General features: G+C 48.5%; 2 protein-coding genes and 1 non-coding gene across 9 annotated transcripts; 2 read left to right on the plus strand and 1 right to left on the minus strand.

Moving 5' to 3' along the window:
• DDX5 (DEAD-box helicase 5) lies at nt 1–7828 on the minus strand. Its single transcript, XM_069953374.1, has 13 exons — nt 7718–7828; nt 4615–4780; nt 4430–4526; nt 4059–4192; nt 3919–3984; nt 3662–3803; nt 3419–3579; nt 3171–3343; nt 2982–3092; nt 2811–2872; nt 2669–2728; nt 1402–1620; nt 1–672 (listed from the first exon to the last, which is right to left on the minus strand). Exons 1-13 carry the CDS (start codon nt 7756–7758, stop codon nt 287–289), a joined length of 1818 nt encoding a protein of 605 aa, XP_069809475.1. The 5' UTR covers nt 7759–7828; the 3' UTR covers nt 1–286.
• CEP95 (centrosomal protein 95) lies at nt 6320–27575 on the plus strand. Of its 7 annotated transcripts, none has more exons than XM_069953373.1 (22): nt 6320–6338; nt 17605–17697; nt 17778–17906; nt 18969–19076; nt 19214–19327; nt 19545–19647; nt 19719–19825; nt 19910–20005; nt 20120–20341; nt 20582–20652; nt 20734–20879; nt 22679–22811; nt 22888–23002; nt 23148–23332; nt 23529–23621; nt 23821–23959; nt 24063–24232; nt 24611–24685; nt 25648–25800; nt 25921–26067; nt 26152–26223; nt 27184–27575. In XM_069953373.1, the coding sequence occupies exons 2-22, from the start codon at nt 17679–17681 to the stop codon at nt 27358–27360; spliced, it is 2574 nt and encodes an 857-aa protein (XP_069809474.1). In that variant the 5' UTR covers nt 6320–6338; nt 17605–17678; the 3' UTR covers nt 27361–27575. The 7 variants fall into 7 exon arrangements, with proteins under 7 accessions (XP_069809474.1, XP_069809471.1, XP_069809468.1 ...); XM_069953370.1 differs by lacking the exon at nt 6320–6338 and adding an exon at nt 16325–16386; XM_069953367.1 differs by lacking the exon at nt 6320–6338 and adding an exon at nt 16413–16746.
• Nucleotides 8157–8499, plus strand: LOC138773208 (small Cajal body-specific RNA 2). The gene has a single exon (XR_011359918.1). It is a non-coding gene; the product is annotated as a small Cajal body-specific RNA 2 (non-coding RNA).
• Nucleotides 27576–27918: the final 343 nt, after the last annotated feature.

A 27918-nucleotide genomic window follows, 5' to 3' on the forward strand; every position in this document is an offset into this window, starting at 1 on the left:
TGAGTTGAATGGTCTTTATTGAGGGCCATGCGCCGCCCCCCTTACAGTACTCCAATCACTGTACATTGACTGTGAGAACACCGGCTGCATCTTCTAGTACAAAAAAAAAAAGAAACTAAAACGTCGTCTTCAGGAATGTAGAGAAACAGTCAACTTAAATAGTGGGAAAGTGCACGACCATCTGAAGCGAGCGTCCCGCCCAGACTTAAATACCGAGGCCTGTCCCAAAAATACGATGAAACAAAATAAACTTAAAAACCAAAGTGGACACTGAGCGTGCGTCTCCTCACTGAGGGTAAGCCCCTGCCATGGCGTAGCCTAGCATGGAGGGAGCGGCCGCTGCCGCCGTTGCTGCTGTCGGGTAGGTGTAGGCTTGCTGGGTCATTCCATTCTGCATGGCGGCTGCGTACTGTTGGCTGGCATCAAATCCGTTCTGGTAGGCGCCGTTCTGTCCTGGGCGCTGGTAGGCTCCCTGGAGGGCTGCTGCACCATATCCATTGGCGTATGCGTTACTGTTATATGCCTGGGCCCCAAAGCCGTTCTGTGGTTTGTTTCCGAAGTCTCTCTTAGCGCCAAACCCTCTGTTGTAATTCTCACTACCCCCCCAACCCCTCTTGCCTGAAGAAAAGCGATCACGACGGTCATTCATTCCTCCTCTGCCTCTGAAGCGTCCTGCAGGGGAAAAAAGTCAATGAGAACCTGGGATACAGCAAAAATCTGTTAGTGTGTAAGTGCTGTGAGAATCTAGTTATGTAGTGAATGCTGCTCTGGATGTGACTGGAGTATATGCAGCAACATTAACCGGCCAGCAGAATCCTTTCTAGATGAGGGAGCAGCTTGTACAATGGGGAGATTTAGCCGGAAGGCAGTAATGGTATATCCAGAGCAGCATTCATCCTAAAAGGGCAGACTAGATGGACTTGTTTCAATAGTTCACTTGAACCATATAATTCCCATCAGCTATGTCCACCACATAATTGAGTGACATGTTCCCTAAGCCTCAGAAGACCTGTGTTTGTAGTCTAAGGGTGCATTTAAACAGAAAGATTATCTGAAAAAGATTTGAAGCCAAAGCCAGAAATGGATTTGAAGAGAAATCTCAGGCGTTCCTTTATGACCTGATCTGTTTATAGTTTCTGGCTTTGTCTTCAAGTCTTTGGCAGATGATCTTTGTGTAAATGGACCCTTAGACTATGACGTACTGCTCTGGAGGGTAGACGACCACTGGTTACCAAAAGCCTTGGTGAATGAGAGTTTTCTAGAATAGCATTGGTGCATTATGGGAGATCAGATTGACTACTCTGAATTATGAATGGAGCTCTGGATGTGACTGGAGGATAACCTTTGACTTCCCCCAGAAACGACTGATCCATTTATGTGGGTAGCCCGCCTGCCCCTTACCTCTGTCCTCCACCAGCTGCAGAAGCTTGGGGTTGATGGTCTGGTTGGCTTCCCGCAGCACAGAGATCAGGTCATTGACTTGTTTGATGTTGTTGGGTGTGAAGAAGGTGTAGGCTGTGCCTGTTTTGCTGCTGCGGGCCGTTCTGCCGATGCGGTGGACATAGTCCTCAGAGGAGTTAGGGTAGTCATAGTTGATGACAAATTTCACATCTTCAACATCTGTAAAGTGTTGCAGTGTGGCAAAGAGGAATGAACAAGGGAAGGATTTGCCCACAACAACAGCCAGACCAGAAAGACAAGTTAGAAGGGACGCCTCAAGATGGGGCGAGGGCTGCAAAGAAGAAACGTTATAGAGACAGAACCACCTCTGGTGCATCACCCGGCACACGTCTTACCCGGACTCCCCTATCAATAGCCAATATCAAGTGACATCTGATAGCTTCTCCGCAGTACGGCCACCAAACGTGGCAGTAGCCTCCTCATGTGCTGTTCGAGGAACCCCGAGAGAACTGCATGTGGCCCTCGCACACTCATCAGAAGCTCAACACTTCTCTTGCCAAGACCCGACAACCCTCGCTCCCCCATGTTTAGCAATACGGAGGGGGGAGCTCAAGGATCGAGCAAGTCAAATGCTTTGGTTTTCTGCGGTACAACTGTCTCGGCAAGAGCTCCCAAGAAGCCAGGGTTCACTTGAGAAATTTGTCGCCCTCAGGCAGGTCTCGACATGACGATTACGCTACAGGTGAGGGAGGATCGTGAAATCTTTGAAGTGCTGCTCCACCTGCCCACATCTCTACTCATGTGCCAGTACTCACCAATTGTGTCTACAAAAGGCTTAAGCGACAAATGCATTACAGGACACCTTACAGGACCCCTGGCAATCCTTGGCCGGATCCTCACTGAGACTCGCCGTACGGTTCACGAGTAACAGCACTGAATGGCAAGCATGCAAAAAAACAGCATGGGGTCGCAGTGGGCGGTGATAAATAATGTCTCTGCCTTTTGAGGATTACTGGCACACGATGCGCAGCATTTTTTCCACCTCTCTACCCGACTGGGAGCAGCCAGCCGATTTATCCACTAGTCCTCCGTCCCCCTCGAGTCCTCCGAACGTCATGCCTAGCCATGCCATAAAGACCGCACCTTGGTGAAAAACAAAACTCAAGAGAATTGCAGAGGTTAAAGAAAGCAAATGAACTTTCTTTAAAGAAATAACATGTAAATGGTACAGACAGTGCGGGCGCCAGAGAGGGGGCATTATACTGACCTAGGCCTCGGGATGCAACGTCTGTGGCAATGAGGATTGGGGATTTACCATGTTTAAATTCTGTGGAAACCAGAGGAATAAAGTCAGAACAATGAAATGGAGGGGACCCCAGAATTACCAGACAACCAGAGCCAACACTCACCATTTAACACCCAGTCACGCTCCTGTTGGCTTTTGTCACCATGAATTCCCATGGCAGGCCACCTGCAACACAAGCCAAGCAGCCATATTACTTTTACTGTACATGCATTACTTTTCCTGTATTATACCCCACTATTCTGCTGGTGGGGTCACTATGTACGGCACCACTTACCCATCCCGTCGTAACCTGCGGGTGAGGTCATCGCAGCGCCTCTTTGTCTCTACAAACACTATGGTCTTGTTCTCCTTCTCGCTCATGATTTCCTCCATCAGTCGAACAAGCCTGGGAAGAAGCAGCAGGTGAGTGATATGCAGGGACAGGGATGAAGATTGCATACACAGTATATGTAGAATCACATACTTGTCATCCTTCTCGCCATCATTACAGACATCCACTATCTGCAGGATGTTGTGGTTGGCGCTCAGCTCCAGTGCACCAATGTTGATGTGCACATAGTCCTTCAGGAAATCTTCTGCCAGCTGACGCACCTCCTTGGGCCAGGTGGCACTCCACATCAGGGTCTGTCTGTCAGGCTGTAGGTAGAGTCACAGATTAGATATGCACCAGATACAACCAAGTACCACACTGGGGACAAAGCAGACACTCACCCTGATCTGGTCCACAATCTTCCTGATCTGAGGCTCAAAACCCATATCCAGCATCCTGTCTGCCTCATCCAGGACCAGGTAGGTGCATCTGTTCAGATTGGTCTTTCCAGCTTCAAGGAAGTCAATGAGGCGGCCGGGTGTTGCAATGCAAATTTCAACACCTATGGGAGAGGTCAGAGGTAAGTTACTCCCATACAGAACAGTTACCCTGTACTCCCTGCTGTGTATAGAGGGCAGCCTTACCTCTCTCCAGGTCTCGGAGCTGGGGTCCCTTGGGGGCTCCTCCATAAATACAAGTAGACTTCAGGCGACATGCTCGCCCATATTCTGCTGCTACCTGCTGCACTTGTTGAGCCAATTCTCGAGTTGGTGCCAGCACCAGGAGCTGTAGGCGGACATGATGCAAGAACATTGTATATAACAGTGCAGGGATGACAGGGGTCTGGTATTGATAGCAAGGGGGACAGATGCTGGCTCTATAATGGGTGGAAGATACTTACAATTGGGCCATCTCCTCTCTGCAGGAATGGCTGGTGGTTAATGTGTACAATCCCAGGGAGCAGGTACTGCGGAGAAGAGGAGACTGTCAGCAATCATGTCAACTCCAGATCAACAAGAAGCCCTACTGCCCAATACTTACCGATAGAGTCTTCCCAGACCCTGTCATGGCAACGCCAACCATATCCAGACCGGTGAGGGCCACAGGCCAGCCCTGGCTTTGAATGGGAGTTGGCTCTGTGAAGTTCTGTCGCTTCAGCACCTCCATGATACTGACTGTAGAAGGGAGAGGACAGGTAAGACAGGGGCAAGGACAGAAGAGACCACAGGTGAATAGGGAGAGGATGAACAAAATTACAGGGGGATGGGACTATGGGGGTAAGAATAGATTAGACTACAGGGGTGAGAATGGATGAGACTACAGGGGTGAGAATGGATGAGACTACAAAGTAAGAATGACAACAGGGGGAGGTGAGGATTGACACATCTACAGGGGATGGTAAGACCACTCACCAGGGAAGCTGGCCTCATGGAACTGCAGGACAGGTTTGGGGCAGTTGTGCCCACGGACAGTGATCTCTTTACTTCTCCTGTACTGCTCAATTTCTTGCTGTAAAAGAAAGAAACAAGGTGAGAACAGGACATGACAGGTAGACCCACTCAACATGTGGCCATGAGAGCTCTATCACCCCACTCACCTGAGTACGCCGGGCACTATCTGGACTCTCTTGGTAGAAATTCTTCTCAAACTTTGGCAGCTGTTCCAGGTTCCATTTCTTTTTGATCAGTCGCTCTCCTGGGTTCCCGAACTTTCCAGATGATCCTCCTCTGTTCCCTCCAAATCGGGGAGCTCCACCGCCAAATCTGAAAGACAAGTGAATGTGTGAGCAACAGAAGGGCACACTAACAGACCCCAAGCTGTAATACAGGGTGGTAGTATAGTGAAAAAAAATAGCACTCTGGACTAAAGGCTCATTGGAAACTCTACTTAAGTATGAGAAATACACTAGTGGTCCACAGACTTCCATTGAGATGCAAGTGCTCTAGTGCATATTTATTTCATTGATATATTAGCAATCACAGGCCTAAGTATTAACATTTTGGTTATCAACCTCTAGGAGTCCTAGAGAAAAGCATACAAGACAATAGGTTAACATACATATGGATCAAGGATCCTAGTTGACATACGGCCCTGACACTGACACACTAGCTACCTGCGCCGCATCCCTTACTCTACCAGTCCTCAGTCTCACTCCACTTGTGGCCTTCTCTCCAGCTTGCCTCCCTGCACCAGTACACTCTCCAACCTAAACCCGCTGACTGCTGCAACCTGGTAACTACATAAGCCTTAGGCCACAATTACGCAATTGTGGACAGAACAGGTGTGAATTAGCCCTTACACCCTCCATTCTCCAACCCTGGAACCATGTCTCATCCTGTACTCTACCATAGCCAACCATTGCTCCATGCATATACCTTGAAGGGATTTAAACCCGACCCCCATCTAATACACAGGTATCTTATCTAACTAGGTTACACTGATCTAACTACCTCTCAGATTCCCAGGTTATGTATGACTTGACTGTATATGATGCCACCATCTATAATATTTGCTGCCACTGAATATCCTACTGTGCACAAGTACTACAACGCTGCCTGATCATTATGTTAAACCTACATTGCCCAATATTTAGTATAATGTTTCCCTATATGAAAGATCTAACCCATGATATGTGACGAATACACACTAATCGTTTCTGGCAAAATATTGAAGGGATCCATGATCCACACATTCACCTATTGTCTTGTATGGGTGTCACTCAGATGCCTCGGGAAAAGGTCGATAAACTAGAGATGAGCGAGTTTACAGGAGGAAGGAAGAGGAAGGGCTTTGTTCCCATCTGTATTCTGCACATCAGGCTCTGAAGTCTTCTCCGCTCTGTGCCGCTCCTTCCTGGGTGCTGGGAAAAGATGGATCTAGTCCTGGGAAGCTGGAAGAAGTTTCCCAGGACTGGATCCATCCTCTCCCAGCACTCGGGGAGGAGTGACAGAGTGGAGCAGACTTCAGAGCCTGCAGCCTGATGTGCAGAATACAGATGGGAACAAAGCCCTTCTCTTCCTTCCTTCAGTAGATTCACCCATCTCTAACCCATAAGTTGGAACTATGACCTGTGACTGCTAAGCTACCAGAATGTGACAAGAACACTCATTTACATCTGAACAGAAGTCTCTAGCAAACTAGGGGATTTCATACACTTTTGCTGTGGAAGATGTGAGTCAGAGCAGCCAGCAGGGCGTAGAGCGAGATCAGGAAGAAGGCGGCCGCTGTGATGTCACAGATAGCGATCGGCAGAGGAACAGAACGTCCTGAACCTTACCAGGAACAGCCGTTTCCAGGAACACCCAGCAGACATCTTAAAAGGTCTGGTAACTATAGCGTATATACCTGTCCTCAAGTCACCTTGCCCAAGCCTGACAAAGCTGATACCAGAGAATAATAACTGATGTGAATACACAATGGGCAGGGAAGGGTTAACCTCTGACGACTGATCCAGTAACCTCCACCCGGTGACGTCACATGACATATCCGCCACAGTGACTCACCAGACATACTTCCCTCCATGGATCCAGCTATGCCACCTGTTAATGAAAAGAAGCCTGTGTCCACAACCTGAACAAAGCCAACAGGGCTGAGACAATGTAACAAACCCGCAGCCATGAAAGAGCTAAGAACAAAGCTGAGCACAAAGACTAAACAATTACATGTTATCTCCAGACATGGGCCACATCAGGGACCATCTGCCACCAAGGCCACCACCCTGGGATATACAGTAAATAAATCCAGAGTACTCAGAGCAAACAGACTAAATATATACATGTCTTACACTGATTCTTCTCCAGTATATACGGTACACAGCCTCAGCCAGACCAAAACTGCCCATTACCAGTCCTTGTACAAAGGACCTGCTCTAATCTGGTATATACGGTACATACACCCTTAGGTGTTATACAAGGCAATACTAGTGTATATACGGTAACTAAAGCCTACCAGCGCCCACTCTAGGACCGAGTCCAGAACAAGACACAAAAACCCCACACCAATAGATACGGTAAACGAGCCGGCCGGGATCTCCATGATTACGTAAGCGCAACAGCGCCCCCGCTCTATTCCATTATATACGGTACACGCGTCGGCCTCGGCAGTTAGCGGACACGCAGCTGTAGCCGCTCCCGCACTATTCACACAGACGGCGAGGTCTCAGCGGTTATACCGCACCCACGCGAGTTACGGACCACACAGATGTAATCCGCGCTTACACACGATTGGTCTCGCCATAAGCTGCCGTTCCCGCCGTATACAGTAGACAGGCCGGCGCCTCAGAGCCGCACTTACACCCGCCCCCGCCATGTTCTATTATATACAGTAGACGGGCGTGTTCCCTACAACGGCTGTGTGTTACAGTATGAGGGCGGCGGGAGTCTTACAGTAATTACGGTGCTGCATGTTGTGGCCGGCTCTCCCGGCAGCACGCGGCCGCCCCTCCCCCACCCGCATCGCCGCCATTTTGTGAGGAGACAAAGAACCGGCATTTTGTATCCGAGTCGCCTCATTGCGTTTTCTTCATCTCCTCAGTAACTCAGCGGAAAATAAACGCACAGCACGACAATAACGGATCAAACACCTCACACATGGCGAGTAACAGTCGTTACCGTACATCACTCCGGAAAACCACAAAACCCCTCCCGGACCGGTCCACCGACTAACAACCAATAACCTGCCCATTTCCGGCGGTGACTCACCCTCTGTCGCGGCCGCGGTCTCTATCGTTGAATCCAGGCATGTTGCAGCGGTACAGAAGACTCTTGTGTGCGAGCAGCGGCAGGCGCGGGGAACTGCACAAGCAGGAGACGCCGGTTATATAGGAGTGAGGTTCCGGCTGGCCACGCCCAAACCACAGCGCCTCCGTGACGTCACGTATCCCTCCGCGGCTCTAACCCCGCCTCCCGGCGCCATTTTGCTTGTGGGCAGCATACTCTCCCCGCGGCTCTCGTAACTCGGAACAACTTATTAGGAATCTCTGGCTTCTCCCTGACTTAATCTGATGCCTCCCCGATAAAGCAGAGGACCGGAGCACTACGGGGGTAGGGGCTGCGAGGGAAGAAGGTGTGCCCGGCACAAAGATGGCGTAGAGACGAGCAGCCGCAACCGTGTAGGCGGGGCGACGGAAGCCGGGAGAGCATAATAAGGAGCGAGCGGAAACGTGGGGAAAGGAAACGAGTGTGTGAGTGTGTGAGTGTGTGAGTGTGTGAGTGTGTGAGTGTGTGAGTGTGTGAGTGTGTGAGTGTGTGAGTGTGTGAGTGTGTTCCTCTTTGTCACTATACACATTGATCTTATTTGATCGCGGCGGGTGTTTGGCGCCTGCGCCCGCTGTGAGGTGATGATCCTGCTCTGGCGATGCCCCTCACCCGGGGGCGCTGTGCCCGGAGACCGGCTCTCAGGCCGCCGCTATGGATGTGATGAATTGATCAGATATACTAAGCCGCTCCGGTGGTTTATGAGTATAGAAGCGATTCTGATCCAATGGCGACGTGCAGGGCTGAGTGTGAACGGGGAGCAGCGGATAATCCGGCGTGATCGTGTGTATATAGTGCGCCTGCGCGACTACAGCTCCTACGCTGTACGGGACGCTGCGAGAACTCTGCCGCCTGCTGCCCTCCAGATCCCATCATTCCCATCATGTAGTTTAGGAGCAGCTGGAGGGCGACAGAGTTTTGGGATGTGTTATAATGCAGAGGACCTGGGGATAAGCTGGACCCCCTGAGATCAGCAGAGACCACAGGACATAGGTGGGCTCACAGATGAAGGGGCTATAACTTCCCTGCCCACCATACTTTATATTACAGGACTTCCCACGGACTACAACTTCCCTCATTCCCCAACAAAACTGCTGCAAAACAACAATGCCACGTGACATCTACAGGTGTTGCAAAGCGACGACTCGCATTGCAGTCTTTGTCAATGCATGATGGGAGGGGTAGTTTTGGAACTTGTGAAAAAGCTGTAGAGGCAGCCTGTGACTCCGCAGCTCATATACACCACAACTCCCATCATGTAGTGGCAGCCTGTGACTCCGCAGCTCATATACACTACAACTCCCATCATGTAGTGGCAGCCTGTGACTCCGCAGCTCATATACACTACAACTCCCATCATGTAGAGGCAGCCTGTGACTCCGCAGCTCATATACACTACAACTCCCATCATGTAGTGGCTGCCTGTGACTGCAGCTCATATACACTACAACTCCCATCATGTAGTGGCAGCCTGTGACTGCAGCTCATATACACTACAACTCCCATCATGTAGTGGCAGCCTGTGACTCCGCAGCTCATATACACTACAACTCCCATCATGTAGTGGCAGCCTGTGACTCCGCAGCTCATATACACTACAACTCCCATCATGTAGTGGCAGCCTGTGACTCCGCAGCTCATATACACTACAACTCCCATCATGTAGTGGCAGCCTGTGACTCCGCAGCTCATATACACTACAACTCCCATCATGTAGTGGCTGCCTGTGACTCCGCAGCTCATATATACTACAACTCCCATCATGTAGTGGCAGCCTGTGACTGCAGCTCATATATACTACAACTCCCATCATGTAGCGGCAGCCTGTGACTCTGCAGCTCATATATACTACAACTCCCATCATGTAGTGGCAGCCTGTGACTCCGCAGCTCATATACACTACAACTCCCATCATGTAGCGGCAGCCTGTGACTCCGCAGCTCATATACACTACAACTCCCATCATGTAGTGGCTGCCTGTGACTCCGCAGCTCATATATACTACAACTCCCATCATGTAGCGGCAGCCTGTGACTCTGCAGCTCATATACAGTACAACTCCCATCATGTAGTGGCAGCCTGTGACTCCCCAGCTCGTATACACTACAACTCCCATCATGTAGCGGCAGCCTGTGACTCTGCAGCTCATATACAGTACAACTCCCATCATGTAGTGGCTGCCTGTGACTCCCCAGCTCGTATATACTACAACTCCCATCATGTAGAGCCTGCCTGTGACTCCAGCTATGTAGTGACTGTGACTCTACAGCTCATACACTACAACTCCCATCATGTAGTGGCAGCCTGCGACTCCCCAGCTCGTATATACTACAACTCCCATCATGTAGAGCCTGCGACTCCCCAGCTCGTATATACTACAACTCCCATCATGTAGTGGCTGCCTGTGACTCTCCAGCTAATACACTACAACTCCCATCATGTAGTGGCTGCCTTTGACTCCCCAGTTCCATAGTGGTGGGGATTGTGGCCGCCCATAGCAACCCATCAGCGTGCAGCTCATGTCCTGGGTGAATGCATTGATCTGTGGTGGGGGTCAGCTGCATCCGTCTGCCCCGGATACACAACATGGGGCGATGAGAGTGCAGCTTATCGGCCATTCACATGGAGATCAGGAGCTGCCAATACAATGGAGACGCCTGTGTATATGTAAGGACCCCCATTATAATGGTAACAGGGAGGAAGTGCCCCCCCTAGGGGGGAGAGCAGCCACACCCCAGACTCTTGTATCTGTATCTGATGTGATACTGTCTGCTGATCTCCTGTATCTAATCCTATGGGATACTGTCTGCTGATCTCCTGTATCTAATCCTATGGGATACTGTCTGCTGATCTCCTGTATCCAATCCTATCATATGTGATACTGTCTGCTGATCTCCTGTATCCAATCCTATCATATGTGATACTGTCTGCTGATCTCCTGTATCCAATCCTATCATATGTGATACTGTCTGCTGATCTCCTGTATCTAATCCTATGGGATACTGTCTGCTGATCTCCTGTATCCAATCCTATCATATGTGATACTGTCTGCTGATCTCCTGTATCTAATCCTATGGGATACTGTCTGCTGATCTCCTGTATCTAATCCTATGGGATACTGTCTGCTGATCTCCTGTATCTAATCCTATGGGATACTGTCTGCTGATCTTCTGTATCTAATCCTATGGGATACTGTCTGCTGATCTCCTGTATCTAATCCTATTATATGTGATACTGTCTAATCCTATGTGATACTGGCTGTTGAGCTTCTGTATCTAATCTTTCATTCGTGATACTATCTGCTGAGATCCTGTATCTAATCCTATCATATAGCATCTGCTGTATCTTCTGTATCTAATCCTGTCTCATGTGATACTGGATGCTGAGGACCTGTATCTAATCCTATAATATGTGATACTGTCTGTTGATGTCCTGTATCTAATTCTAAGGATTAGATACAGAAGCTCAGTAGCTAGTATTCCAATCATGTGTGATACAGTCTGATAAGCTCCTGTATCTAATCCTATCTTATGTAATACGATCTAATGAGCTTCTGTATCTAATCTTGTGTGATACTTTCCTCTAGATACAGAGGCATAATTGAAAATCATAATGATAGTAGACACTTTTTATCACACAATCACCAATGATAGGCTTAGATACAGCATCTGAGCAGACCGTATCACAGGATAGGATTAGATACATAGGTCAAGCTGAAAGTATTATACAGGATTAGATGCACTTTTTACTAGACAATCACAACTGGTAGGCTTAGATACAGCAGCTAAGCAGACAGTATTCCAATAGTATTAGATACAGGAGCTGACAGTATGATTTTTGACAAGATTAGATACAACGGACAGCAGACGGTATGACTTGAAAGGATTAGATACAGTATGAAACAGCACAATGTTAGATACTGGGAACAGTAGTATATACAACAGGTTAAGATAAATGAGTTCAGCGTAAAGCGTCACATGTGGTATGATTAGATACACAGCTCGGCTTATAGTATCACATGCGATGGACCATTGTATCTAAATTTGTAATGTGTACTGAGTATCTAATCCTTTCATATTTGATACTGGCCACTGAGCTGTGTAGCTAATCCTGTGTGATACTGTCTGCTCAGTTTCTGTATCTAATAGCTTTTCCTTTTTTTTCTAATTTTGCTGGCCAAATTTTCTTTTAGTTTTGTTGCACATTTTATATAAAAAAATATAAGCGTGTCATCACACAGTATAACTGTTGTCGGAAAAAATAAGACCTCATATGGGTCTGTAGGTGAAAAAACGCAAGTGCTATGGCCCGTTAAAGGGGTACTCTAACAAAAATCTTGTTCTTTCAAATCAACAGGTGTCAGAAAGTTATATAGATTTGTAATTTACTTCTATTTAAAAATCTCAAGTCTCCTCTTACTTATCAGCTGCTGTATGTCCTGCAGGAAGTGGTGTATTCTCTCCAGTCAGACACAGTGCTCTCTGCTGCCACCTCTGTCCATGTCAGGAAGTTTCCAGAGCAGGAGAGGTTTTCTATGGGGATAGTTCCTGACATGGACAGAGGTGGCAGCAGATAGTACTGTGGCAGACTGGAAATAAAACACCACTTCCTGCAGGACATACAGCAGCTGATAAGTAATAGAAGATTGGAGATGTTTAAATAGAGGTAAATTACAAATCTATATAACACTCTAAAATCAGTTGATTTGAAAGAAAAAGATCTTCACTGGATAACCCCTTTAAACGCAAGGAGGAAAAGAGAAATTATTTTGAAAGTGGAATAAAATGTCATTTTATTATTTGGGGGAGGGGATTTTTTTTTCTTCTTTTATTTCACCAGTGATCGGCCCACTAGATGTATACATATATACATTGGTCAGGTCATACAAATATCTAATAAGGCCATTAAGCCCACTGCCTCTTTTATACCCATCTTACAGTGAGGATGCTATAATAAAGGACCATTACAACCAATATGTCTCTTGTACTCATTATACACCCGACCACCCCCTGATGACTAAAGCGTCCTCACTGCAAAACCAAACGGGACCAATTGCTGCCACCCAGTAATGTGAGGCATGTGTGGCAGATAGGCACCAGCGATACCATCCATAGTACAGGTGAGCCCCTGGTAACAACAGCGATGGGAAGGATTCTGGGAGATACCAACAAACACCGACCACCCTGAATGCTGAAAATCATAAGGTGGGAAACGTACGTCTCATCTCTGCAGGGTGTGGAGCCCGGACATCTTCAGCTCCTCACTTTACCAGCAAATTCTCATCCTCTAAACTAATGGTGAGTTTACACAGACAGATTTATCTTACAGATTTTGAAAGCCAAAGCCAGGAATGGATTTGAGAAGAGGAGAAATCTGTCTTTCCTTTATGACCTGTTCCCGAATTTGGCTTCAAAAATCTGTCAGATAAATCTCTCAGTGTAAACGCACCATAAGAGAAGACACTCATAGTGTCACACATTGCACCCTGTGACTATAATACTGCCACACACTACACCCTGTGAATATACTACACCCCCATGAATATATTACTGCCCCACACTGTGAATATACTACCACACAATAAACCCTGAATATGTTGCCACACACTGAAGCCTGTAAATATAACACTGCCACACACTGCACCTTGTGACTATAATACTGCCACACACTGCACCCTGTGACTATAATACTGCCACATACACTGCACCCTGTGACTATAATACTGCCACACACTGCACCCTATAAATATAATACTGCCACACACTGCACCCTATAATATAATACTGCTACACATTGCACCCAGTGAATATACTACTGCCACACAAACACTGCACCCTGTGACTATAATACTGCCACACACTGCCCCTGTGACTATAATACTGCCACACACTGCACCCTGTGACTATAATACTGCAACACACTGCACCCTGTGACTATAATACTGCCACACACTGCCCCTGTGACTATAATACTGCCACACACTGCACCCTGTGACTATAATACTGCAACACACTGCACCCTGTGACTATAATACTGCTGCACACACTGCACCCTGTGACTATAATACTGCTGCACACACTGCACCCTGTGAATATACTACACCCCATAAATATATTACTGCCCCACACTGCACCCTGTGAATATACTACCACACAATAAACCCTGAATATGTTGCCACACACTGAAGCCTGTAAATATAACACTGCCACACACTGCACCTTGTGACTATAATACTGCCACACACACTGCACCTTGTGACTATAATACTGCCACACACACTGCACCCTGTGACTATAATACTGCCACACACACTGCACCCTGTGACTATAATACTGCCACACACACTGCACCCTGTGACTATAATACCGCCACACACACTGCACCCTGTGGCTATAATACTGCCACATACACTGCAACCTGTGACTATAATACTGCCAAATACACTGCATCCTGTGACTATAATACTGCCACACACACTGCACCCTGTGACTATAATACTGTAATACACTACACCCTGTGACTATAATACTGCCACACACACTGCACCCTGTGACAATAATACTGCCACACACACTGCACCCTGTGACTATAATACCGCCACACACTGCACCTTGTGACTATAATACTGCCACACACACTGCACCCTGTGACTATAATACTGCCACATACACTACACCATGTGAATATAATACTCCCACACACTTCAACCTGTGACTATAATGCTGCACCTTGTAAATGTAATACTGCCGCACTCTATATAATACTGCCACACAATGCGCCATGTGACTATAAAACTGCCACACACCACACCCTGTGAATATACTACCACACACTGCACCCTATGAGTATAATTCTGTCACACACTGCACCCTGTAAATATAATACTGTCACACACTACACCCCGTGACTATAATACTGCCACACACTGCACCCTATGAGTATAATTCTGTCACACACTGCACCCTGTAAATATAATACTGTCACACACTACACCCTGTGACTATAATACTGTCACACTACACCATGTGAATATATTGCCACACACTGCACCATGTGACTATCATACTGCTACACACTGCACCCTGTGACTATAAAACTGCCACACAATATACTCCGTGAATATAATACTGCCACACACACTACACCCTGTGACTATAATACTGTAATACACTGCACCCTGTGACTATAATACTGCTACACACTGCACCCTGTGACTATAAAACTGCCACACAATATACTCTGTGAATATAATACTGCCACACACACTACACCCTGTGAATATAATATTGCTGCACCCTGTAAATATAATACTGCCACACACTACACTCTGACTATAATACCGCCACACACTGCACCCTGTGACTATAATACTGCCACACACTATAATTTGTGAATATAATACTGCCACACACTGCACCCTATAAATATAATACTGCCACATTGCACCCAGTGAATATACTACTGCCACACAAACACTGCACCCTGTGACTATAATACTGCCACACACTGACCCTGTGACTATGATACTGCCACACACTGCACCCTGTGACTATAATACTGCCACACACTGCACACTGTGACTATAATACTGCCACACACTGCACCCCGTGATTATAATACTGCCACACACTGCACCCCGTGACTATAATACTGCCACACACTGCACCCCGTGACTATAATACTGCCACACACACTGCATCCTGTGACTATAATACTGCCACACACTACACCCTGTGACTATAATACTGCTACACAATATACTCTGTGAATATAATACTGCCAAACACTACACCCTGTGAATATAATACTGCCACACACTGCACCCTGTGAATATAATACTGCCACACACTGCACCCTGTGACTATAATACTGTAACACACTGCACCCCGTGACTATAATACTGTAATACACTACACCCTGTGACTATAATACTACCACACAATATACTCTGTGACTATAATACCGCCACACAATATACTCTGTGACTATAATACCGCCACACAATATACTCTGTGACTATAATACCGCCACACAATATACTCTGTGACTATAATACTGCCCCACAATATACTCTGTGAATATAATACCGCCACACAATATACTCTGTGAATATAATACTGCCACACAATATACTCTGTGAATATAATACTGCCACACAATATACTCTGTGAATATAATACCGCCACACAAGAAAATTAAAGTAAATACACTTTAGATCCCTCTCGATCCTTCCCTTTCATACTGCACTGTGCCTTCCATTATGTCCCTAGAAGAGTAATGTACTGCACCACCATACTCACCTCTCCCCGCTCCCGCGCTGTCCCTCTATCAGCTGTCGGTCAGGTCTGGCTCCCGCTGTGAGATGGAGGAGACCGATCACCTATCCCGCTGCCTCCATCTCACACAGGGAGCGCTGACCGGTGCAGCAGAGAACCACAAGTTCCTTATACCGTGACGTCACACGGAGGCCGCGGTTCTAAACACCCATTGAACGCCTCCATCACCATAACAACAGAGCTGGAACGCACACGTACGCTTCCGCAATCACTTCCGGCGACGCCCCCGGCTGGCTGTGCGTGAGGTGACGTCATTGGCCGCACTACGTTACGGCGGAGGTATACTATGCGAACGGAGAGTAGGCGCGGTTCTCATTTCGGGTCCCGGTTGTCATTTTCCTCCGTGGGGTCACGTGCTCTCTCGGGTCTCAGTTTCGGACTCGGGGCCCAGACGGACAAATTTATTTTACGCCGGGTTTAAGAGGGAACGGTGACGTCATATCCGGAAGCAACAGCCGGGGCTGAGGGGACCAATCACAGTGCACTGGCGGTTTAAATGCCCTAAACTTCGAAGAGTCGGAGGGGCAACAATCGGGACCTGGGGTAACTAGAGACGGCTCCCACCCGAAACCGGGGTAACTGAAGCCTGGTCTTACCTGGAGCTGGGGTAACTAGAGGCAGAACCCACCTTTACCAGGGGTAACTAGACACTGATCGTACCTGGAGCTGGGGTAACTAGAGACTGATCCCAACCTTACCTGGGGCAACAAGGGACTGATCCCCACTTTACCTGGGGCAGCAAGGGACTGATCCCCACTTTACTTGGGGCAACAAGGGACTGATCCCCACTTTACCTGGGGCTGCAAGGGACTGATCCCAACTTTACCTGGGGCAACAAGGGACTGATCCCAACTTTACCTGGGGCAACAAGGGACTGATCCCAACTTTACCTGGGGCAACAAGGGACTGATCCCAACTTTACCTGGGGCAACAAGGGACTGATCCCAACTTTACCTGGGGCTGCAAGGGACTGATCCCAACTTTACCTGGGGCAGCAAGGGACTGATCCCAACTTTACCTGGGGCAGCAAGGGACTGATCCCAACTTTACCTGGGGCAGCAAGGGACTGATCCCAACTTTACCTGGGGCAGCAAGGGACTGATCCCAACTTTACCTGGGGCAGCAAGGGACTCATCCTAACTTTACCTGGGGCAGCAAGGGACTGATCCTAACTTTACCTGGGGCAGCAAGGGACTGATCCTAACTTTACCTGGGGCTGCAAGGGACTGATCCCAACTTTACCTGGGGCAACAAGGGACTGATCCCAACTTTACCTGGGGCAGCAAGGGACTGATCCTAACTTTACCTGGGGCTGCAAGGGACTGATCCCAACTTTACCTGGGGCAACAAGGGACTGATCCCAACTTTACCTGGGGCAGCAAGGGACTGATCCCAACTTTACCTGGGGCTGCAAGGGACTGATCCCAACTTTACCTGGGGCTGCAAGGGACTGATTCCATGTAGACCTGGGGTAACCAAATAACTTATATCTCCTAGATCTGGGGCAACAGGAGTCAGATTCTACCCTGAAGAGGGGCAGTAAGAGGCACCAGGTAGTAGGACCCAGGAGGATGGGCACGCAGGAGACGGGTGAGTACATGTTTACAGTGCCGTCTGGTGGTGACATTCCATGTATAACGCATGTGCTGACTCTCCCCTCCCCCACACAGACTGGGTGACCGTCGCCAGAAGCCTGCTCAGCAGATGCCATGTGAAACTGCCGCTCCGCCACCTTGCGCACTGTGACGCCCGCTTCTTTGTCGCTATATATGAAGCCATATTGGGAGAAAAAGTGCCAGGTACGTGAGTGATGGTAGACGGCCATATTTAAGGGCCCCTGGGGGACCGTGCTGATCACTGAGCATCCAATGTGGTGTATAAAGTAACCACACACCCCGATGACTTCAGGCAAGGTTTAAAGGGGTAGTGCACCCAAAAAAAATTTCTTTCAAATCAACTGCTGCCATGAAGTGCCAGAGATTTGTAATTTACTTCTATTAAAAAATCTCAAGCCTTCCAGTACTTATCAGCTGCTGTATGCCCAGCAGGAAGTGGTATTATTTCCAGTCTGGAGAGCAGGAGAGGTTTTCTATGGGGATTTGCTCCTTTTCTGGACAGTTCCTGACATGGACAGAGGAGGCAACAGAGAGCACTGTGTCAGATAGGAAAGAAAATACCACTTCCTGCTGGACACACAGCAGCTGATAAGTACTGGAAGGTTTGAGATTTTTTAATAGAAGTAAATTACAAATCTCTGGCACTTCATGGCAGCAGTTGATTTGAAAGAAAAACATTTTTGGTGCACTACCCCTTTAAAGGGGCGCTCTTTTTCTTTCAACTGATGTGAAAAGGTTAGATAGATTTGTATATTACTTCCATTTAAAATTTTCAAGACATCCAGTATTTATCAGCTGCTGTATGTTCTGCAGGAAATAATGTATTCTTTCCAGTCTGACACACTGCTCTCTGCTGCCACCTCTGTCCATGTCAGGAACTGTCCAGAGCAGGAGAGGTTTTCTATGGGGATTTGCTGCTGCTCTGGACAGTTCCTGACTTGGACAAAGGTGGCAGCAGAGAGCACTGTGTCAGACTGGAGAGAATACACCACTTCCTGCAGGACATGCAGCAGATAAGTACTTGGAAGACTGGAGATTTTTGAAACTTTTTATGTATAAACTATGTAACTTTTTGACACCCGTTGATTTGAAAGAAGAAGAATTTCACTGTAGTACCCCACTGTTTAAAGCCCCAGAAAAGTGAATGACAGAGCCAGGAGCCAGACGCCCTGAGGCAGCTGTAACGGTTCCTCAGCTGTGAGCAGGACGAGTGGTCACCCCCAGTGTCCTCATCCTCATTTACAGATTATATCCCTGATTCCCGCTCACCGGAGGATGACGCCCACAATGTGCAATCCGTCATTGACTCGCTGGCCCTGGACTATCTGCAAGTCAGCCTGTCCCATATCACAGGTGAGTGTGGACCCCTAGATGGAGGCCCCCTGCCAGGGGGGGTTACTCGCCACCCCTGCCCCTCGCCCCAGGGGGGGCTACTCACCACCCCTGCCCTGTACCCCGGGATGGTCACTCTCCTCCTCCTCCTCCCACAGGTGAGAACATTGTCCGAGGAGACACAGAGTCCATCTGTAACCTCCTGGAGATATTCGATGGATTACTGGAGTATCTGACTGAGCAAATCAGCGAAGCCTCATCCCAAACCGGAGGTAGGAGCCCGATCCTGCATCATGTGACCACATGTATATACTAACTACACCACAGAATAATAAATACAGCTCTGGGGTATGATACAGGATATAACTCAGGGTCCGTACAGGATAAGTAACGTACACAGTGACCCCACCAGCAGAATATTGAGTGCAGCTCTGGAGTATAATACAGGAGAAGGTGTAGGTATCCTCAGTCTGTCCTTATCTTTTGCAGAAGATTTGGAGTCTAAGGATCAGTCTCGGCGGGGGCGACATAAGGAGGTTCCTGGGGACCATAGTGATCTCCCTCCATCCCTGAGGCCGCCTCCTTCCGTAGGGTAAGTGGTGATCCTGTATAAGTCACCCTATGACCTCCGCTCTCTGTCCTAATCACATGGCTGCTCCTCAGGTCGCTCTCCTCTGATCTCCTTGCGCCTTCCGGTGAAGTCGATGGCTCGGAGTCCACAGCAGAACTGATCCGTCTGGGGGACACGGCGCACACGTTCACGCTGAGAGGTGACGGGATTGGGGGATTGGCCGAAAGACCCGGTCTGGGGTGGTTGGCAGCTCATAGTGAGTGGTTTTGTGTTGTTCTGACAGGTCTTGATGTGGAGACTGTGAGGAGTCTGGCGGAGCGGGCACTGACCCCTCGGATCACAGTGGTGCAGCCACCCGCTGCTGCCCTCACAGGTGATGGTAAGTAATCAGACATCACACTGCCCATAAGGGGGGGGGCTCTGGGCTGTATGTAAGATACTGTCATTCTCCTCTAGAGGGCGCTCTGATCTCATAGTTTCTATTGCTTTCCAGAACGCCTCCTTATGAATGGACACTCACAGGACCAGGATAGCGTTACCCAGCACGAGGGGCCGACCGCCATTCCTCTGAGCCCCCCGTATCAGCCACGTGGTGTGAACCGGGATGTCCAGGTCTCACTCGGCAGCGCCGGCTCTTCCTGCCAGAGTCCAGCAAAAAGCAAGGAATATCCTGATGAGGCAGAGGTCCCCGGGGGGCACAGTGTCACTAATGGAGGTAATAAAGGGCCCCATACCCAACCGTACATTTGCTAGACTCATCCCCCCCATATACTCTGTTGCAGATTTGGGAGTGAGCAGTTATTACAGCCATCTTATACCTCACAGCTTCATCTTACACTGCAGAGCTGCATTCACAATTCTGCTACAGTCTGATGTCAGGCACTCCTCACAGTGTCCTGGGGGGTTACAGTATTATATTTTTCCTCAGTCAGTGCTTTCTTCTTTCCTATTTCAGATGTTGACCATGGGCTTAATCCGGTATTGAGACAAACAGAGCGGAGGAGCGCAGTAGAATCGCCATGTGAGGTGAGAGCCAGAGGGGCCGGGTCCCTGCAGTGAATTGGAGGGGGGGCAGCCAGTATAGTGAGGCTCTTCCTGGTTTTTCAGGGTCACCAGAAGAAGGTGGCCTTCCGCACACAGCCGGACGTCAGGCTGATGACACTGCAGAGCTCACTGAGCGACTGCTGGAATAGTGGAGACGTAGAGCAAGAAGACGAACTGCACCCCGAGGATGGTGGAGATTCACTACTGACGTGAGTAACGGGATGGCACAGCAACACATAGTGACCCCCCACCCCTAATATATAGTGTGCTATAACCGGTACAGGGACCCCCACCCCAGTATACAGTGTACTATAACCAATACAGGGTCCCCCACCCCTAATATACAGTGTACTATAACCAGTACAGGGACCCCCACCCCTAATATATAGTGTGCTATATCCAGTAGAGGGTTCCCCCCCACCTCCAATATACAGTGTGCTATATCCAGTACAGGGACCCCCACCCCTAATATATAATGTGCTATATCCAGTAGAGGGTTCCCCCCACACCTCCAATATACAGTGTGCTATATCCAGTACAGGCAACCCCACCCCAGTATATAGTGTGCTATAACTAGTACAGGGTCTCTCCCCCACAATATACAGTGTGCTATATCCAATATAGAGACCCACACCCCAGTATACAGTGTGCTATATTCAGTACAGGGACACCCACTCCAGTATATAGTGTACTATAACCAATACAGGGTCCCCCACCCCTAATATACAGTGTGCTATAACCAGTATAGGGACCCCCACCCCTAATATACAGTGTGCTATAACCAGTATAGGGACCCCCACCCCTAATATACAGTGTACTATAACCAGTACAGGGCCCCCCACCCCCAATACACAGTGTACTATAACCAGTATAGGGACCCCCACCCCCAGAATACAGTGTGCTATAACCAGTACAGGTGCAAAAGAACACTGCAGAGACACCATCACGTGTCTCAACGTAAGTGAACTAGCCAGACCTTCCCTCCGGGAAGAAACAACCAAGCCAAGGAATGTCTCCAATTAAGGAAACCACCTAAGCAAGGTATCCACAAACAGCTGTTTCAGAGTTTTTGCCCTTCATCAGCGTGGAGTAGGTTTCTGGCTAGTGGGAGCAATGACTAGTAAGTGTATGCAAAAGGACGCTGGTTGACCTCAGGGAGATCAACCAAAACACTGCAAAACACCATCACGTGTCTAGCTAGTTCACTGACGTCGAGACACATGATGGTGTCTCTGCAGTGTTCTTTTGCATATTTGACTTCCCAGGGGGCAATGTTCTAGAATACACTGACGTTGAGACATGTGATGGTGTCCCTGCGGTGTTTTGGTTGATCTCCCTGAGGTCAATCAGCATACTTTTGCATAACCAGTACAGGGTCCCCCGTCCGCAATATACAGTGTACTATAACCAGTACAGGGAACCCCACCCCAGTATACAGTGTACTATAACCAGTACAGGGAACCCCACCCCAGTATACAGTGTACTATAACCAGTACAGGGAACCACACCGTCAATATACAGTGTGCTATATCCAGTACAGGGAACCCCACCCCAGTATACAGTGTGCTATAACCAGTACAGGACCTCCTACCCCCAATATACAGTGTACTATAACCAGTACAGGGACCCCCACCCCAGTATACAGTGTACTATAACCAGTACAGGGAACCACACCTCCAATATACAGTGTGCTATATCCAGTACAGGGAACCCCACCCCAGTATACAGTGTGCTATAACCAGTACAGGACCTCCTACCCCCAATATACAGTGTACTATAACCAGTACAGGGACCCCCACCCCAGTATACAGTGTGCTATAACCAGTACAGGACCTCCTACCCCCAATATACAGTGTGCTATAACCAGTACACGTACTTCATATACCTCACATCCTATGAACTCCCCTAGTGTCGTCCTTTCTCCCCTGTGCCTCTTACTGACAATCCATTGCTGTCAGTAGCTGTGTTGTATATGGATTATAAGTGGGACCCCCTCTTGGTTCCGCAGTCCCCCGGACCCCCTCCCTCTCTCGTTGGCAGACGAGCCGCTGTCCGTACAGAGAGCTCGGAACCGCCTGTCAGAGCTGGAGCTGCAGGAGATGTCAGAGAAGTTGTCCCGCCGGCTGGATGAGCTGGACAAGGTGAGTACGGTTATGTGCGGAAAATAGCGCCCTCAGGAGTTGCCGGGCTGTCACTTACCCCATGTCCTAACTGCAGATGCTGAAGAAGGCGCTGGGGAGTCAGAGCCAGAGCAGCGAGCTGAAGGAGGACGACAAGCTGTCCCAGCACAGTGACAGCATCATGGAGATCCGCCGGAAGAAGAAACTGCACGGTAATGACGACTAGTGACTGCAGGGGGCAGCACTGAACTTGTGTCTAATCCTCTAGTCACAGCCGGAGCTGCACTCACAATTCTGCCTTTTACCTGTAGTGGACAGTAATGTGGAGGGGCTGTGACTGTTTTTCTCTCCCCGCAGCTGCCGGGCGTGCACGGCCCCCCAGCACCAGGCCGCGGTCCATGTCCTCCTCGCCGCTGCCACCTCCACACCGTTCCCTCTCGGCGCAGTTTGAGGATGTGCTCAACAAGGAGGCCAGAGGAGAGATGGGGAAGATCCGGAGAGACGTTCAGAAGGAGCTGGACCTGGAGAGGCTGAAGGCTCGGGTAAGTGCCGGTGCTGGGCTCCTGCCTGTACACAGCAGCCAGTCTGAATATGCCGAGCTGCAGTGTGATGCCTACAAGTCGGATCTGTGCTATGGGGGCTCAGAGCCACGTAAAACAGGGAGCTCTACCTCTTCTCATCTCTGTGCCCCCCCCCCCCTATCTTCAGGCTGTAGTGAACCCCCTTCATGTCCTACAGCTGCTGCAGAAGGCCTACGAAGGCGAATTAAAGGACTTTGAGGAGACTGAGAAACAAAAATTGGCAAAGCTGAATGACGATTTACAGGAAAAGGTGAGTGACCTGATCTAGGAGAGAGGTTATTGGGTGATTTATATTTAGGTGTAGTACTACTTCTGGCCTGATCTGGAGGTGGCGATGTGGAGGTAACTGCTCACATCTGAGATGATATTGGGCGAGGTGTAGTACTGCCTTTGGCCTGATCTGGAAGTGGTTCTGTGATCTTTATTTATTTTTTCTTTTTAACCAAAAGCAACAAGAATATAAAGAAAATATGTTCAAAGAGCCTCCGAAGAAGTCTCACCCGGAGAGGGTGTATTCTGGGAAACGGACACAGCCGCCCCCCAAGCCGAAGCAGTGTGCCCCCAGCCTCCACAGGCCGGCAAACCGAAGTATGTGCTGCTGTGGCTGTCACCACTCCTGCTGCCGCCTGTGGCTGTCACCTTTGCTGCTGTCACCAATCCACTTACACTGCTGTATTGTTTCCTCCCGCAGTGAAGATTAAGGAGAACGATCTGTTGCCGCTTTTGCTGGAAGAATTTCCGCATCTCCAGATCTCGCAGCAGACGCTGAGTAACATGTGGAGGGAGCAGCTGGAACAGGGGGAGCTGCTCGCCAGGTCTGGCCAGGAAGACGAGCGGAGCGAGCGCCATCTACAGAGAGAGGTGAGAGGTCATGTGTAGCTGCTGGGGGGTGGGGCCATAGCAGTTGCTAATAGGGGAGGGGCAGTCCATGGTGGACGAGGTGTCAATTATAGGGAGGAGCATACATTTGAGGGGTCATAGCAGTCAGTGGTTGGGGTGGGGCCATAGTGCACGCTGATGGAGGAGGGGGCCATCAATAATAGGGAGGAACATATATTTGATGGGTCATAGCAGTTAGTGGTGGGGGTGGAGCAGTCAGTAAGAGAGGAGGAGCAGGCAGTGATAAAGGTGGGGCCATTGTGCACTCTGTGATGGGGGAGGAGCAGGCAGAGATGGAGGTAGGGCCATAGTGTGCTGGGATGGGGAGGAGTTAACCCTTCTCTGTCTGTCATTTTTCAGGTGGAGGAAGCTCATAAGAAGCATGACCTCCTTGTAACACTGATCCAGAAGGAGCAGGAGCACAACCAGCGGCTGGTCAGTTCTCGTGATATCAGGGGCCATGTGACATTTGAGGGTGACATCTAGTCCCCAGTGGGTTGTGGGCCTAAGGCTTGCCATATCAGCATCACATTGTTGTATGAAGACTTATTAAAAAAAAAAAAAAACATTTTGGCCAGAGTTATCCTTAATACGTTATTACTCAAGCAAAGTTAGTCAACTTCCTAATATACACTAATTATGGGAAATGCACATATACTGCTATTTCCCTCAATTTAGTAGATCAGACAGGCTTCAATTTCTCTAAAAGAAATGTGATGTCGCAACCAGGTCTATACCTGAAGGGTCCAGCAGGGGGCGCAGTATATGTAGAAATATTTTTTTACATGTAATTTTTACATATACTGTGCCCCCTGCTGGACCCTTTAGGTATAGACCAGGTCGTGATGTCACATTTTTTTAGAGAAATTGAAGCCTGTTTGTTCTACTAAAGTGATAGAAATAGCACTATATGTGAATTTCCCATAATTAGTGTACATTAGGAATTTGTCTAGCTTTGCTTGAGTAATATCATATTAACGAATAATTCTGGCCAAGATGTATTTTTTAAGTTCTGCAAAATCTCTGCTTGTATTCAGTGAATGAAAACCTTCCTGCTCACACAGCTGAAGTCATGTTAGGGTTCACACTGAGGAATCTGCGCGTATGTCCGCCCGTGCCATAGACTCCATTCTATGCACGAGCAGATTACACCGGCCGTCCAAAGAATTACCCTGTTTATTCTTTGGACAGACGACTTAATCCACCCGTGCATAGAATGGAGTCTATGCGAGCGGGCTGTCCGGATCTCTCAGTGTGAACATACACTTTAGGGGTATCAGTGAGCTGAACCTAGCAGCTAAATTCTACCCAACACAGTGTAATAAACCCTCAGCTTGACTGGGGGGTTCAGTCAATGACGGAAATCCTAGATTTAAAATATTTCCTTTTACTTACAGAAAGACTTCAAGGATCGGATCCGGCTCCAGAAGTCCGCCCAGAACCGAATGCGGGACAACCGGCAACAAGCAGCAAGAGCTAAGAAATACTATGAGGACTACCACGTGCAGCTCCGTGCCAAACTCATGAGGGCCAGAACCAGAGAGGAGAGGGTGAGTGAAGGGCCCTTGTCCTTTTCCCCAATCCCCATGTGCTGCTGTGGCCAGTTAGACTCTAGTGCCCCCTCAGCTGTGGATAGGACCTGTTCTTAGGTTTCTTGCTTCCTGCTCTAGATCTTTAAGAAGCTGTTTGAGGACGGGCTGGAGCTGCAGAAGCAGAGGCTGCGGGAGATCCGATCATATGCCAAGGATCAGCGGCAGGAGCAGAGGAGGCGGCACAAGGAGGAGCTGGAGTCCATGGAGAATTATTACAAGGATCAGGTAAGAGACTTCACCCCCAATGTGTACATAGCCTCTGCGATGCTACTACAACCCCCAACATCTCACCTCTCTCCACCATCCTAGTTCTCTATGCTGGCTGAAGCTGTGAGCCAAGAGAAGCAGGAGATCCAGGCCCGGGAGAAGGCGCAGTCCAAGGTGAGTGATGTCAGTCCTGTGCCCCCCCCCCCCCATAACTAGAGATGATCTAACAGCGGAAAATCCTAGGTTCTTGTAGTAAACTGGGTGTCACCTGTAATTTATGGCTCGCCGCAGTAGGATGACATCAGAGAGGTTTCTTTTTAAAAAAAAATGAAGATTTATTGCTGCTTCTTCAAAAGTAATGAAAGTTACAGAATTGAATAAAAATGAGTATCAGAGAAATGTCTTACAGTCCTTAGTGTCTAGTGTCCATAGCTCATGAAGAGAGTTCCTTGAAGGGGTTGTCTTACAAATCGTCACTAGCTTCAAGCATCCTGAATGACATCCCTTCCGTCACTCTTCCATCATGGATTCTTTCATGCGACATAGCCTTTTCCTTGAAGGCCCTGGATCCTTCTGGATTCCCTCTTGGTGACTACCATTTATATAGGGTTCATGACTCACTGTCAATGTCATGTGTGTTTATTATAATTGAGTGTGTGTCTGCACATATATGACCATAACAAATATAGCTCATCTTCTCTATGTAATGTTTCTCAATATAGATTTTGCTGTGTTGCTTATGTAGCTATTCCCAATTTATACACCTCTCCCTAGTATTCAGTGAATAGAATATGATATACTGTCAGTATTACAATTTCTTTATACAGTGAATAGTGTTGTGCTATTATGATGAAGTCAGTAGTATATTTGACTTATATTATACCAAGATATTGTTCATTGTAAAACACATCGTATTTCACAGTTCTATAGAACTTGAACCTTCCGCATTTGATTCCGGATGCCTTCCGGGGGTCCGTGGGGAAGGAGGAGAGTGCCCGGGTACTGCCTAGAATTCCGGGATTCAGCCTAGGTAATAGGCATCGGGAATCAAATGCGGAAGGTTCGAGTTCTATAGAATCTAAGATTTTCCGCTGTTCGATCAGCTCTACCCATAACTCCGTCTCTCCTTCTCAGAACTTGCACAAGATCAAGCATGAGCTGCGATCAAAGATGGAGAAGGAAATCCAAGATCTGCAAGAGCTGATCCTGAGGACTGATGAGGACGCCTTCTTCAGGGAGCTGGAGGCCGAACGATTGAGGCGGAGGCTGCAGATGGCCTCCTTCCAATACAGCAAGAGCCATTGCCTGTAATACACTGCATGGCCACAAGGGGTGCTAATGCTGAAAAGTTTAAAGGACAACTCCCATGAAAAACTTTTTCCCAGTAATTGAAGCACATTACAAAGTTATATAACTCCGTAATGTGCTTCAATCACCTATTTGCCTCCCTTCCCTGTCTTTTCCCCCCTCCACCAGGAAGTGCACTAAACTCACACATACCTAATTACTGTCGTCACCAGTTTCTTCTCAGCTCCTTCTTGTGACGATGAGTCATCAGCAGGAGGGCTGCGCTAGCTCCTGTTACACCAGTCTCCCCCTCCCCTGCCTTGTCAGGTGACTCAGCTTACTCAGCTCCCATTGGCTGAGCAACTGCAAGCCATCTGAGTCCATGTCACTTGCTTATCTTCCCTAGTGACATGACTCATTCACTCACTGAGTCCACTTGGCAGCAGGAGAGAGTATGAGGGGAGGGGGGAGCTGCCTATGTGCGGGGAGTCTGTGAGGGAAGATAAGCAAGTGACATGGACTCAGATGGCTTGCAGTTGCTCAGCCAATGGGAGCTGAGTAAGCTGAGTCACCTGACAAGGC

The sequence above is a fragment of the Dendropsophus ebraccatus genome, chromosome 14 (genome assembly GCF_027789765.1).
Source record: "Dendropsophus ebraccatus isolate aDenEbr1 chromosome 14, aDenEbr1.pat, whole genome shotgun sequence".
NCBI classification, from domain to species: Eukaryota; Metazoa; Chordata; class Amphibia; order Anura; family Hylidae; genus Dendropsophus; species Dendropsophus ebraccatus.